This window comes from Acinonyx jubatus, chromosome A3 (genome assembly GCF_027475565.1).
Source record: "Acinonyx jubatus isolate Ajub_Pintada_27869175 chromosome A3, VMU_Ajub_asm_v1.0, whole genome shotgun sequence".
NCBI classification, from domain to species: Eukaryota; Metazoa; Chordata; class Mammalia; order Carnivora; family Felidae; genus Acinonyx; species Acinonyx jubatus.
The window spans coordinates 1,772,615-1,785,885 of record NC_069388.1 but is presented as its reverse complement, the minus strand read 5'-3'; the positions used below and the strand labels follow the sequence as shown (position 1 = coordinate 1,785,885).

The 13,271-nt window shown below is 68.4% G+C and overlaps 1 protein-coding gene across 1 annotated transcript in view; it reads right to left on the bottom strand.

The window, feature by feature from the left end:
* The window catches only part of LAMA5 (laminin subunit alpha 5), a 50,535-nt gene that overhangs the window by 7,636 nt on the left and 29,628 nt on the right, over window positions 1–13,271 (bottom strand). The window contains exons 27-57 of the mRNA XM_027046528.2: window positions 12,728–12,888; window positions 12,531–12,639; window positions 11,229–11,326; window positions 10,946–11,147; window positions 10,732–10,858; window positions 10,041–10,180; window positions 9,276–9,391; window positions 8,948–9,159; window positions 8,410–8,614; window positions 8,087–8,231; window positions 7,734–7,874; window positions 7,430–7,591; window positions 7,119–7,220; window positions 6,920–7,003; window positions 6,049–6,279; window positions 5,459–5,572; window positions 5,092–5,219; window positions 4,809–4,889; window positions 4,469–4,683; window positions 4,183–4,283; window positions 3,890–4,070; window positions 3,653–3,802; window positions 2,967–3,118; window positions 2,788–2,898; window positions 2,493–2,604; window positions 1,690–1,860; window positions 1,314–1,510; window positions 1,083–1,199; window positions 790–944; window positions 352–493; window positions 134–236 (exon numbers count right to left, since the gene is read on the bottom strand). Coding sequence (XP_026902329.2) covers window positions 134–236; window positions 352–493; window positions 790–944; window positions 1,083–1,199; window positions 1,314–1,510; window positions 1,690–1,860; window positions 2,493–2,604; window positions 2,788–2,898; window positions 2,967–3,118; window positions 3,653–3,802; window positions 3,890–4,070; window positions 4,183–4,283; window positions 4,469–4,683; window positions 4,809–4,889; window positions 5,092–5,219; window positions 5,459–5,572; window positions 6,049–6,279; window positions 6,920–7,003; window positions 7,119–7,220; window positions 7,430–7,591; window positions 7,734–7,874; window positions 8,087–8,231; window positions 8,410–8,614; window positions 8,948–9,159; window positions 9,276–9,391; window positions 10,041–10,180; window positions 10,732–10,858; window positions 10,946–11,147; window positions 11,229–11,326; window positions 12,531–12,639; window positions 12,728–12,888 — 4,465 coding nt within the window. The remainder of the gene's footprint in view (window positions 1–133; window positions 237–351; window positions 494–789; window positions 945–1,082; window positions 1,200–1,313; window positions 1,511–1,689; window positions 1,861–2,492; window positions 2,605–2,787; window positions 2,899–2,966; window positions 3,119–3,652; window positions 3,803–3,889; window positions 4,071–4,182; window positions 4,284–4,468; window positions 4,684–4,808; window positions 4,890–5,091; window positions 5,220–5,458; window positions 5,573–6,048; window positions 6,280–6,919; window positions 7,004–7,118; window positions 7,221–7,429; window positions 7,592–7,733; window positions 7,875–8,086; window positions 8,232–8,409; window positions 8,615–8,947; window positions 9,160–9,275; window positions 9,392–10,040; window positions 10,181–10,731; window positions 10,859–10,945; window positions 11,148–11,228; window positions 11,327–12,530; window positions 12,640–12,727; window positions 12,889–13,271) is intronic.

Here is a 13,271-nt window from a genome sequence, read left to right as displayed (position 1 = left end):
GCGGACGGTGACCAGGATTCCCCCACAGGCAGCCCTCCCCCTCCCTCACGCCGTCACCTACGTGAGCGGGCTCCCCAAACGTGAGCAGGCACAAAGGGCCGCCCCCGTCCCCCCCCCCCGCCCCAGCACTCACCACGGCCCAACCTCTGCTCCTCCCGGAGGACGGCCTCCACCAGGGCGCTGCTGTTGGCCAACAGCTGCCGGGCTCGGGGCTCCAGGCCCCGCTGCACCACCGTCTGCAGACACGGGGACGGGACCCGGGTCACACCTGCCTGGCGGGAGCCGGGGCAGGGGGAGGGCAGGGGGAGGGCAGGGGCTCCTGCGGGGCTGTGGGGAGGGGCGGGGCCTCACCGCCCACGTGTGGCTCGCCTCCTGCAGCGCCTGGCCAGCAGCGCCCTCCGCGGCCTGCACAGCTTGGAGAATGCTGCCGTAGGCGTTAGCGGCCTCGATGGCCCGCTGGATGAAACGGTCCCGGTTGACTCCTTGGATGATGCTGTGGGGGGTGGGAGAGGAACCCTGGCTGTGCGGCCGGGGGACCCAGACATCCTCGGGCCCTCCCTCCTGCCATCACAGCTGCCAGGCCCACCCGCCCGCCTCCTCCAGCCCCCCACCCTTCATCCCTTCCCTGCTCCCTGCCAGGTGTGCCCTCCCTGTAGCTTATGGCCAGTTGGGGTCAGGGCTTCTGCCCAGACCTTGTGGGAAACAGCAGCCTCTCCAAGAGCCCTCCCAGACTCGCCGTGTCCCAGAGAGGACCTGGCGAGTGCCCGAGGCGCTTCTCGGGCCTCGCACCTGGTCAGGTTGAGGGCCAGCTGGTCCAGCTGCCGCGCGTGCGCCTCGGCAGCCTCCACCAGATCCACCTTGCTGCTCGCCGGGGAGAAGGCCCGCATCTTCTCCAGCAGCGGGGTCCGGGCCCCGTCCAGGTTTGCGGCCAGGTGCTCGTACTCCTGGGGGGTGGGGAGGGCTAAATGGGACCTTCAACCCGACCCCCTACTCGCTCTCATGTGATGTGGGAACCCAGAGGCGTGTCCTACACGCAAAGCCCCACCCGGACCTGCCTGGGGGCCCCCAGGAGTGGCACTCACCTCCCTGGCCTGGTCCATGCCGTGCAGGCGCTCCGAGAGCTGGGCCAGGATGTTCCGGGCCGCCTGCAGGGTGGCACTCAGAGTGGCATTGTCCCTGGACAGCTCCTGCTTCCGTTGCTGGAGAACACGGGGAAGAAGAGGGTAACGGGGACAAAAAGATGGGACAACGTAACAAGGAGCTTGCAGGGCAGGAAGGTGAGCGGGAGAGGAAAGGAGAGGAGGGCCCCTCACCAGGACCTCCTCCAGGCGCTCCTGATTTTGGCTGTTGAGTTCCTCCGCCTCCCGAGTGGTGCCCACCGCCCGATTCAGGGCTCCTCGAAGGTCCATGAGGCCGGCCTCGTGCCGGGCCAGCTGGTCTCGGGTGCGCTCGGCCAGTGCCTGGTTCCCCTCCCAGCGGCTGGTCAATTGTTCCTGTACGCGGGCCAGCACTGGCCAAGACCCCACACAGGGACGGGGGTTCAGGCGGAACTCCCGAGGCCCAGGTCCCGCCCAGTCCCCAATGCCCCATCTCAAGCCGATCTCAGCCATTCTGGGCTGACCATCACCCCCTGGGGCTCCCGGACCAGTCCCTCCCCATCCCTCCTTCTCTGGGACCCACACCACTCACGTCTCCGGGCTTTGTCCAGCTCAGCCTCAGCCGCTGCTCTCGGGGCGCCCAGGTCTCGGGCCCGCATCTCCCCAAGGAGTCGCTCCACCTCGGCCAGCGTCCGGCGCACGAGCTCACCCGACGGGGCTGAGACGTTGGCCGGGAACAGGTGGCCTGTCTGGGACTCAACCTCTACAGGGGCAGGGGTGGGGTCTGTCAAGGCCAGCCCGCGGCCCAGGCCGACCTCTGCCCACTAGACCCCGCCTGAGCACGCTCAGGGCACCAGCACGTGACCCAGAAACGCCCTGGATGAGTCGAAAGACCCTGGCTCCAAGCCACGGCTGTGCTCGGCTGCTGGGCCGCCTGACCTCCTCACCCCCACCCCAAACCCTGCCGCCCATCTGCTCAGCCCATCCCCTCGGCTTCCTTGCCTGGCCAGCTCCTGCTCCAGGACAGCAGTGGGCTGAAATCTCCCCTCCTCCCTGACCCCTGGGCCAGGCCTGCGCCCCCCAGTCTCTTCTTGTGGTGACTGATCTGTTTGTAAGTTTTTCCAGGGAATGGGGCACCGCCAGAAGGGGGCATGGTATCCCCAGAGAGGGCGCGGGCACGCCCCACAACATCCGCCTGCCCGCTCCTCTCCGGCCACACCTGCATCCCCTCCTGCCCCCTGCGGCCCACTCAGGCATGGCACCATCTCCCCGTCGACACAGCCAACCCTGCGGGGCTCTTCGGCACCAAGCCCCCTGGAGGCAACACTTCCGGCTCGGACCCTGAGCACCATTCTGCTTGCCCGCCATCCCCTGCCCAGCTGGGTTCGCCCCTACCACTCAGGATGCGGTCCACAGCCCTGATGGATGCCAGCAGTGTCTGCGCCCGGCCCAGCGAGGCCTCAGTGCCGTCCAGGAGCCGGCTAGCCCGGGCCAGGGCTCTTGTGGCCTGTGGACACAGCGTCCCGTCAGAACACGGCACGGAGCATCAGGGGTGAGAGCAGACAGTCGGGGGCCCTGGGAGAGGACCTCTGGAGGTCCAGGCCGCTGTGGGAAGGGGTGTGCCAGGGGAGGAGCATCCCCGGGAGCGTTGGGGGAGGGGCCTCCCCGCAGGCGTTCCCCAGGGTCCTGCCTGGCCGTCCAGCCTCTGCGTGTCCCGTCCGAGGCCTGAGCTCTGTCGTTCCAGGGCCTCCAGCTGCTGTGCTGTCTCATGGCGGGGGCCCGGCGGACTCCGGAGCTGGCTCTGGGGAGGAGAGAAGGTGAGAACCTGCGCCCCCGGAGGACAGGCTGGGAGGCCGGACTGACATGTACCTTCAAGTCAGTGATGGAGGCATTCAGCCTGTGCAGCCGGGCCCAGGCCACCGAGCTGGTGCTGATTCCGTGCAACTGCTCCCGGATGGCAGGGAGGAGGGCGCCGGCCTGCTCTAGGTCGTCCAGGAGCAGCACCACACAGTGGTCACACACTGCAGGCAGCACGGGTCGGGGGGGGGGGGGTGGAGGGGGAGTCAGTATGGGGTCGGGGGTTGGTGTGGGGCCAGGGAAGGAATTGGGGGGATGGTGTGGTGGGGACGGGTCAGCCAAGGATCACAGAACTGGCACAGGAATGTTGAGCTATGCTGAAAGTGACGCAGTCAGTAAGGGTCAGAGGCGAGCACGGGAATCACAGGATCACCCGAGAGGTCGGCACGGACTCAGAAAGTCAGCAGGGAACTGGGCAGGTGCCAGGAAGCGGGTAGGTCAGGGTGGGTCCAGGGGTGCTAAGGGCCGGTTGGGGAGTCCAGGACTTGGGGATCAGAAGGAAGCAGTGGGTCAGCATGAAGTTCAGGGACCCCTTGGAAAACAGAGAGAGTTGGGGTCACAGCATTTCTCTGGAAGTTGAAGTTAGCATAGGGACTGCCAAGTCATGAGGCGCTGGGACCCACACGCCCACAGGCAGACCTGGGAGGATGCGGGGACAGGCGTGGCTGGCGGAGCAGGGCCAGAGCACAGGGGCGCACCTTCGCAGTGGACGCTGCGGTCCCCAGGCCCGTCGGGCACCGGCACCTGGTGCTGGTGACTGCAGGTGTCACAGCGCTCCCCGCTGAGCCCGGGGGGGCACGTGCAGCGGCCGGTGTGCAGGTCACAGTGGCCCCCTTGGCACCGGCAGCCTAGGTACAGAGGGGCGGGGTGAGCGCTGGCAAAAGGTCCCTGGCGGGGGGGGGGTGCCGGCCACCCCACGGCTCCCCGGTACTCACGCCTGCAGCCCTGCTCGGGGCGCCCCCAGTGGCCCGGGGCGCACTCACGGCACTGGGGCCCTCCCACCCCTGGCCGGCAGTGGCACTGCCCACTCTGGGGGTGGCACTCAGAGCCCTCCGCGGCTGGTCCGCAGGCACACGGGCGGCAGCCCCCACAGCTCTGGAAGCCGAAGTGTCCTTCCTGCGGCACAGACCACTTTGACGGCGGGGCACCGCCCCCCGGCTGGGAGGCCCCGCCCCTCACCGCAGGCCCCGCCCCCCAGCCGCAGGCCCCGCCCCCCAGGCAGCCCTACCTGACAGCGGTCACAGCGCGGGCCTGTCACGCCTGGCTTGCACACGCAGTGCCCGCTGTGGGGGTCACAAGTCTCCGTCCCGCACGGGGAGCAGTCACACCCTGCAGAAAGGGTGCCGCGGCAAGAGCCCTGAAGCCCCCTCCCTCACCGGGCTCCTCCTCGCCACTGCACTCGGACCTGAGCCCCTCACTCCGCCCGGCCGTCCCCCCCGCCCCCCAATCCCACGGCGGCCCCCGCAGCGGCCTGCTCGCCGCCCCCCGCCCTCCCCCGCGGCCCCCGCGCCTACGGGTGCAGTTGCCGGGCAGCAGGGCATTGCCGTAGAAGCCGGGGGCGCAGCTCTCGCAGCGGGGCCCGGCGGTGTGGCGCAGGCAGCCGCGGCAGGCGCCCGTCAGGGGGTCGCAGTCGCTGAAGAGCAAGTTGGGGTCACCGTTGCCACTGCAGTCGCACGGCTGGCATGAGCTGCCCAGCACCATAGGGTTCCCGAAGAAGCCCGGCGCGCACCTGGGGACGGTGGCAAGGTGAGCAGCCTGTGTCCCTCCGCCCACCCGCACGCACGCCCACCCATAGGCATGCCGGCTCACGCGCGCGCCCCCCACAGCCCCCGCCCCCACGCCCAGCTAGCTCACCGCTCGCAGGAGGCGCCCGCATAGCCGGGTTTGCAGAGACACTGTGTGCGGCCACCTCGCAGGACGCAGCCCACCGCGAAGCTGCGGGGACGGAGATGGTCTTGTTACCGCGGTGCACCCACCAGGGGCCCCGACCCGGAAAGCCCACCTCAGCTGTCCCGGCGTCCAGAGGGCAGTGCTGACCCAACCGGATAGGGGATGGTGACCTTCCACACTGGGCTGTAAGGGAGCGTGGCCACCAGCCGCCCTGTGGGGGGGCCCTGGACCGGCTGGCCCAGCTTACTTGTTGGAAGGCACGGCGAGGGGGCAGGGGCAGCTGACACAGGGGGCCGTCGGGTCCTCGGACCCACTGCGAACAAAGCCAGCCTGGCAGTGCTCACAGCGGTCGCCCTCGGTGTTGTGCTGGCAGCCCTGGGGCGGAAGGCACAGGTGGGGGCGCTGATGACACAGGCCCTGCTCCTCACAGCAGGGTCTGACCAGCCCCCCGCCAGCCGTGCTAGGGACTCTGTGCCCAAGACCAGCCGGTGCCCTGCCCAGGACACCTCCCTCCACCCACACCCCAGTGTGGCCACAACCGCTGATCCAAGGGCCCTGGTCTCCCCGAGTCTGTGTCTCGGTGGGCTGCCCGGCCTCTGCTGGGCCCTACTCACCTCGCAGACACCCGAGCCGGGGAGACAGCGGTCTGAGTGGCCGTGGCACTGACAGGGGACACAGCGACCCAAGAAAAGACCTTTGACGTCCCGGTAATAGCCGGGGGCACACTCCTGGGGGCAGAGGCACAGTGGTCAGGAAAGGAAGCAGAGCCAGCCCCAGAGCGCAGACGAGGGACCACGCTCTCAGGCCCTCAGGAACCCTGCCCTGACCGGCTGGAGACATGAAGTCAGATCCCCAAAGGCATATGGACGCCCTGACTCCGGTGAGCAGCCCCCCAACGTGGGCTGGGCCGCCTCTCTCTCCTCCAGATGCCTCTTTTGAGTGGGCGGGTGCTCAGTGACGAACCCCTCGGACAGACAAGCAGGTGGACGAATGCGTGAAGGGGAGGAGGGCGGGCAGGCGTGCGACGCAGCGACGCCAGGGTGGACCCGCGGACGCAGGCGGACCAGGCAGTGAAGGGATATGGCGCAGCCGTGCGTACGGAGGGCCAGGCAGGGACACGGGTGACAGGGGAGGGGCAGACAGATCAGCTGGCGGGCGGGAGGTGAACGGGGAGACGGAACGTGGCCGCCTGCCCCCACCTCACCTGGCAGGAATCCCCAAGGTAGTTGGCAGGGCACATGCACGACTCCACGTTGCTGGCTGGAGGCCCCCCGCCCGCCTCGCCGGCCACCTCCAGCGCCACCCTGCGCAGGGAGACGGCCGAGGAGGTCTGGGAGAAGAGAGCGCGAATGTGCAGCTCCTCCAGGCCGGCCAGTACCATCATGAGCTCCTCGCGGGACACGGCGCTGTGGGTCTCCGTGTGCCGGAAGTTCCCCTGTGGGCCGTGACGGTGCTCAGCGGGGCAGGACGGGTGACTTCGGGGCCAGAACAGCCCAACCACCCGTGGGGGGACCGGCCCCCGGCCCCCCACCTCCCACGGAGCACAGACACCGCCTCCAGACGTGGTAAGGATTCAAACACACGGAGGAGATGCTTTGAATTTTAGAATAAAACGTAGGTGAGCGCTTGCTGATTCCAGAGACTGACACGTGAACGAGACGCAAAAACACGAACCACACGTGAAAACTCAAGAACTCTGAATCCGTTAAACGTCTGAATCTCCGTTCACCCGAAGACACCTCAGACAGAGACCCAGACAGGCCACGAGCTGGGAAGAGAGCCACTGCTCCCGAGATAGACACGGGGAGGCCGGGGCAAAAGGCAGTTGGACCTGCAGGGCCGCCGGGCGCCCCAGCAGCTGCTCGGCCATTGGGGGTCAGGGCCCCGCGGGCCGGCAGGCGGCCGGGAGCGCCACGGGCACGGGCGGCGATGTGTGCGGGGAGGGGCCGAGCTCCCGCTCCCAGGCCCCGTTTTCTGTCCCGGAGAGCGGGCACGGCAGCCTCGGGCCCCCTGGGCTCCCCTGGGCCGTGCCAGGATCCAGGATGGCCCCGGGTGCCCGGACCAGCTCTGCTCACCTCCACCAGCTGCAGCTGCCCGCGGTGGACGTGGCCGGGCGCCGGGTACGCCGGCTCCAGGAACATGATGCTCATCTGGTTGCCCTGGGGTTAGGGTTAGGGTTAGCGCGGGCAGATGAGGGCCGACAGCCGGGCTGCCCACCGTCCCGCTCGGCAGTGCCCTCCAGCCCGCGCGGCCACACCCGCCCCGTCCGGCTACCTGCAGCACTACGTCCGGCCTGCTTTCCATGGGGATGAACACGTCTCCCCGCTGGGTCTCCGAGTGAAGTTCGTAGCGGAGGGTCCCGCCATAGGATGACACCTGGAGGCGGGGCAAAGAGACGTGACCTGGCCAGACCCTGACCGCGGGCCCAGGGTCACCAGCAACGGGGCTGGGCTGGGCCCCGGCACCCTCACAGAGCCCCTATCCCGCCCTGGACGTGGGCATCTCACTGCTGTCCTCCCCCAGCCTCCAGGGGGTTCCTGGACACCCTCACAGTGCCGTGCCCAGGGCCGGCCTCGCTCGCTCACCTTGTCCCCCAGGTAGGAGGGTGGGGCCTGCCAGTACAGCTCAGGGAAGGCCTCGGCCCCGAGCCGCAAGTCGGCGTAGAGCAGCTCCGAGGCCGCCCGCAGCTCGTGAGGCACCACCTGCCGGTCGCTGCTCAGCAGTGTCCAGCCCTCCATGTCCACAAGCTGTGGGCACACAGGAGGGGCGCGGGGTGAGCACCCTCACGTGCCACGGGGCCCGTCCCGCACCCGGGGCCTGCCGGTTGGGAGTCACGTGTCCCCTCTGGGAGGCGGCCCTGCCCCAGTCCTGGTCCTGCTGACTGCACACCTCCCGGCGGGTGTGGGCCGAGCTCCCGCAGCGCTCGGTGGCCCCGAAGCAGAAGCAGCGGGTGCAGCCTTTTGGGTTGGCAGCGTCCAGGAAGAAGGTCCCCAGGCGGCACTGGTCACACCTCAGGCCCTGCACGTTCTCCTGGGGGCGGGTGGACAGGGCAGGTCGGTCGGCCACGTGCTGTGGGCTCGACCACCCTGGCTCGCTATCACCCGCTCGCTGACGGGCTGAGTCCCCAGAAGCGGCCGGGAAGCCCCCAGGGCCCCCAGAGGAGGAGTTTCAGCGGCTGAGGCAACACAGGAGGTGGGGCATCAGGCCGTGGAGGCCACGTAGGCCCCCCCCCCGCCCCTCACCTTGCAGTAGCACTGGCCCGTGAGGGGGTCGCACACGCCGGGCGTGGAGCCCGCTTCGTGGCAGTCACAGGGGCGACAGCTGGGGTAGCCGTGGAAGCCAGGGGCACAGGTGTCACAGCGGCGCCCGGCCACATTGGGTCTGCACCTGCCAGAGGAAGTTCAGACGCTGGCCGGGCCTCCCCTCCACGCTTACTGAGACCACAGGTGGCTCCCAAGGCAGCGGATCCCCAAGGTGTAACCCCCCCCTCCAGACCTGGCGGGGGGTGCTCTCAGTGGCAATGCCATCCATCCCTGACCCAGGACCGACCCCGGGCCCAGCTCACTTGCACTGGCCACTGTCCATGTCACAGGTGGGATCCGTGAGCTCCTGGACACCAGGCCCCGAGCAGTTACACTCCTCACAGCCAACCAGGGGGTGGCAGCCAAACGTCTGGGGCTGACAGACGATGCAGTCGGGCGGGACGGTGCGAGGCGGGCAGACACAGCGGCCGGTGAGCTCATCACACAGGCGGCCTCGGCAGTCACAGGCTGCAGAGCACGGGCGTGGTGAACCCTCTGCCCCATCAGAGGCCGGGGGTCCGGGCCCGAGGACACCCCACCCCACCCTGGCCCGGTTTCACCAAGCTCCAGGCCGCCTGGCCCAGGCGGCTCCTCTGATGTGCGGTCAGTTGCCCAGAATCGCTGTCCGGTCCCCGGACCCTGCCTGACAGCCAAGCCACGGGCTGCCTGAGGTCCTACAGACGGGGCAGCAGAGCTCTAGAACTTTCTCCTGGCCACCGTACCCACACTTCCTTCCACTGGGAAGCCTCCTTGGGATTAGGACCCTCCTTCGCCGGCACCCCCGGGGGCTCAATTACTCACGCCTGCAGCTGGGGAAGCCCCAGTAGCCAGTGGCACAACGGGAGCAGTCACGGCCGATGACATGGGCACGGCAGGGACACTGGCCCCCAAAGGGCTCACATGTGGGGCCTGTGGCTCCCATTTCATGGCAGCCACAAGGCCGAGCCCCGTTGTTATAGAAGAGAGAGAGAGAGGAGGCTGCATCACGACAGAACTGGGACGAGCTGCTGGGGCTGGGGTGAGAATCAGGTGGTGAGGCCAAGTCCCCATCCAGAGCCCCGCCCCAGCCCCGCCCCACCCCGGAGCCCCGCCTCCAGCCCCGCCCCGGCCCCAGCCCAGCCCAGCCCACCTGATGTGGTATCCCTGGCTGGCACACTGGCTGATGAAGTCGTAGGATTTGTCCAGGGGCTCCTCTCGGAGGTAGCTGGAGCTGTAGGCCTCCTCGGGGACCACCAGCACATACTCCTAGAGCACCAAGGCCTGGTCACCTTCCCGTGGGCCCAGGGAAGGACCCAGGTTGGGGAAGTATACCAGAGCCTGCCGGAAGCAGCACATCATGAAGGGGGGCGGGGGGGGGGGTCTCTGTGACCGGCCAGGGTCCAGCCAGGCAGCTAAGACAATAGTGGCCGCACCACACCCAACCCGGGCCCCAGCAAGGCTAGCAGATGTTGGGTGCCCAGTGGGCTGCTCTGAAGGGAGGTCGGCTCCTGGGGCCTAATGGACGCTTAGGGTTGTGATGCTCAGCGATAAAGAAACGTCCAGCCTCTTGGTGCCCCCCTCCCATCCTTGTCTGCCAGACATGCCTTTGCCCTCCCTCTCCATCCCTCTAGGCCTCCTCCTCCGAGAAGGCCACCCTGACCAGCAGGGCTCCAGGGGGATAGCAGGCTCTTAGATACCCTCCCACCTCCACCAGCCTCACAGCCTGGCCCGGAGGTCCGTGGAGCCCGCTCTCCCTGGCACCTGGCGTGGGGCTGGGCCACGCAGATGGACACACCCTGCCTGAGCCTGAGGTGACCGATGGTGTGACGCGTTCAGGACATCCATACCCGGAGACGCTAGCCCCACGTCAGGCCCCGAGACATCTGCGTGCAGACATGGCGTCCTCAGGACTCACCAGCCAGAGCCACCGGCCCTCGGGCACACGCACGGTCACGGTGAGCTCGCTGTCGGTCACATCCAGGACGGTCTGGCCCTCACACACCACCAGGGTGCGGCAGCCGTAGCCGTGTGGGCAGAAGCTGGCGTTGGCGTGGCCTGGAGGGGGATGAAAAGGCAGGTCGGCGCACACCCTCCACGCCCCACAGACCGGCCATGGCCCCGTGGCCTCATTCCGGGGTCGCTCCCGGAGCCACCAGGGAGGAAGAGATGGCCACAGGACAGCGCCCTGCCCACCAAGGGGCGTGCATCTGCGATGCACAAGGCCAAGGCAGACATGTGACTGCGCGTCAGGCCTCTCTGGCTGGGCCCGCTAGGCACGGGTCCCGAGCTCGGCCGAGCAAAAACGAAGCAGACACACGTGTGAGAACACAGGTGCCATCGACACATGTCCCACGGTGAACCCGGGATTACCCGCCTATGTGACAGGGCGAGCCCCGACTCTGGAAGGGAATCAAGGGAATCCGGGAAGGGGGCCCGGAGGCTGGGGCTGCCGCCTGCCCTGGGCCCTGGGCCCTTCCTCTGAGAGCGGACACCTCTCGCGATGTCCGCACCTCGCGATGACCACACGAGGGGCCGTGTGAAGAGACCCCCGACGGGCTGGCTCCTCGTCCGGGGGTCCGCCCCCATGGCCCGCCCCTGCCACTCACCCTGCCAGACTCGGCCCCCGCTGACGAGGACCTCCACGGTGAAGGTGGGGTGCGCCGGCTGGTAGCCATGCAGCAGGAAGGCGTAGCGGCCCAGCGCAGGCACGTGGGTGGTGAAGACCACAGTCCCCTGCAGGGAGAGGCTCCGCTGAGCGGGCGCGGGGGTAGGAATGCGAGCCGGGCTGGAGGGTGGAGTCCTCCCGGCCTGGGCCCTCACCTGGGGGTGGCGCAGCAGGGTGGGCTCCACGTCGGGGTCCACGGCAGTGGAGGGCCGAGGCTGGGGCCCTGGTGGGAGCGTGCCGGGCGTGAAGTCCTGCGAGCGGGCCAGGGGGAGGCCGGGAGGCAGCGGCAGCACGCGGCAGTCCCGCAGGATGATGGGCTGGGGCGGCTTCGGGAAGCGCGACGGCAGGCAGGTGGCACTGGAGGGGGCGCGGGAGTGAGTCCCTGCGGGCCGGCCGGTGTGCCCCGCCAGCGGTCCCGGCCCCTCCCGGCCCCGCCACCTGCTGGGCTCGAAGGCACCGTGGCTGCTGACACAGCGGACCCGGGGCTCCACGAGCTCCAAGCTGAATGTCTCCGCGGGCACCAGGGTGACGCTGTGCTGTGGACAGAGAGCCAGGCGTGGACGTGCGCGTGGGACCCTCCCACACCCCGCGTCGGCCCCGCGTCGGCCCCGCGTCCCGCTCTCCGCGCCTAGTCTCTGGTTCCTCTGGCTGCACGAACACTGGCCCTCGACTGCACAGTCTAGACCAGAACCCTTCTCAGCTCTCCTCGGGGCCACCCTCCTGTCTCCCCTCCGCCATCCATCCTGTCACTCTCTGCGGCTCCTCGACCGCGACCTCCCCCTCAGCTCCAGCGACAGTATTTTGTGTGGCAAATACAACAAACGCGAGACACCAAAGCTGCCCAGGAAACCCCACAGCGGAGGCGGGGACACCTGCCCTGTGCGATTCCGGTAACAAAGCTCCAGAACGCACTGATGGGATGGCGCGGTCAGTGCCGGGGGGTGGCCACGGGGGCCGAGGGGCGTCGGGGGGGGGGGGCGTGCTGCTTCCCAGCCTGGGTGTGGGGGGTGAGGGAGAGCCACGCAGGGCTGTGCACACGAGGCAGGTCTGGGTCCCCGCCACAGGGCTGAGCATAGACGCAGGCGCCCTGACGTCAGCTGGTCGGGCGGGAGCCCTGCGGCCGTGTCTTCAGCAACACGCATGAAACACACCAGCCCCAGAAAGCGCACGGAGGGGGTGCGGCGGGCAGCCACGGGGCTCCCTTTCCCTTTGTGAGTCTTTCCCGATATGCGACGCTTTTACAACAGCATGTGCAGGAGAAGATCCATTTTTTAAAGGGCGGGAAACGTAACACTGGTCTTGGGAGAGCGAGCGTCACCCGCCCTGAGCTTTATCGAGGGCACGTCTCCGCTCGCTCCTGGGCGTCCGCGACGTTAGCACAGCGTGATGCTTCGTGCCCAGGCAGGTGCAGGGGCCCGTGTCGCGGCAAGGTCGTCCTCGTTCTCAGAGCACGGAGGACGACCAGGAGCCAACGACCCCGCCGAGCAGACCCCTTCACACCGCGATGTTCTTGCAAATCATACCAGGAGGCGTTTTTTTGTTAACATAGGTACTTTCTCCTCCTCTCCAATCCCCCGCGCACCCCCTCCCCACGAGCCGTGCGCGCACTAACGGTGGGGCGGCTGCTGGGCACCTGGGCTCCCCACACTCTTCTACTTCTATGCCGTCTGAAATCTTCTGAAAGGCCTGAAGCCACAGGGGGGCCCTGGGGCCTATGCAGGTCAGGGGTCAGGGCCTCACCAGGAAGAAGCGTGCCTGCTTGGCCGTGAGCCGGACGCTGGCCTCCGTGTCCAGGTGGAAGACCGCCAGGTGGTGCTGCGTGTCCAGGGCGGCGCCCCGGCACAGGGTGCTGGGGACGGGGGCGGGGTGGTCAGCGGGGGGCCCAAGCCCTCCCACACGTCCCGCCCAGACCCGAATCCTCTCCCACTCCCACAGACCTGTAGAGGCAGGGGTGCAAAGTGAGTGCCCCCTGCTGAGGGGCCCGCCGTGGGACGTGCACGCCTACGCCCACCTCCTGGCGGGCGTCCTCATTGGCATACTCCACCATCAGGACGTAGCGGCCCGGCTGTGGCACAGCCACCTGAAGCTGAACATCCACCTGGGAGTGGGGGGGACAGAGTGATCAGAGGCCCCACCGGCAGAACGAGACCCCGTGCACTCCCTGGACACCCCTGGGCACAGCCCTTACAGCCCCCCCCCCCCCCAGGTCTGAGTCTGCACCTGCTGTCCTTGCCCGGGGCACTCCTCCCAAGACACCCCCATGGCCACTTGGCCTCTAGCCTCTGCTCACTCCAAGCCTCCCCTGCCTTCCCAAGGCCTCTTGGCCTCAGTGCTGCTGAGTGCTTGCTGCCCGGAGGCCCAGCCTGGGTCTTCAGAGAGAACAAATGACTCTCTGCCTCCTCGCAATAAGCTGGAGGGGCGGGGGGGGGGTCAGCAACACCCCATTTACAAATGAGGCTCCAAGGCTGTTCTGACTCCCGA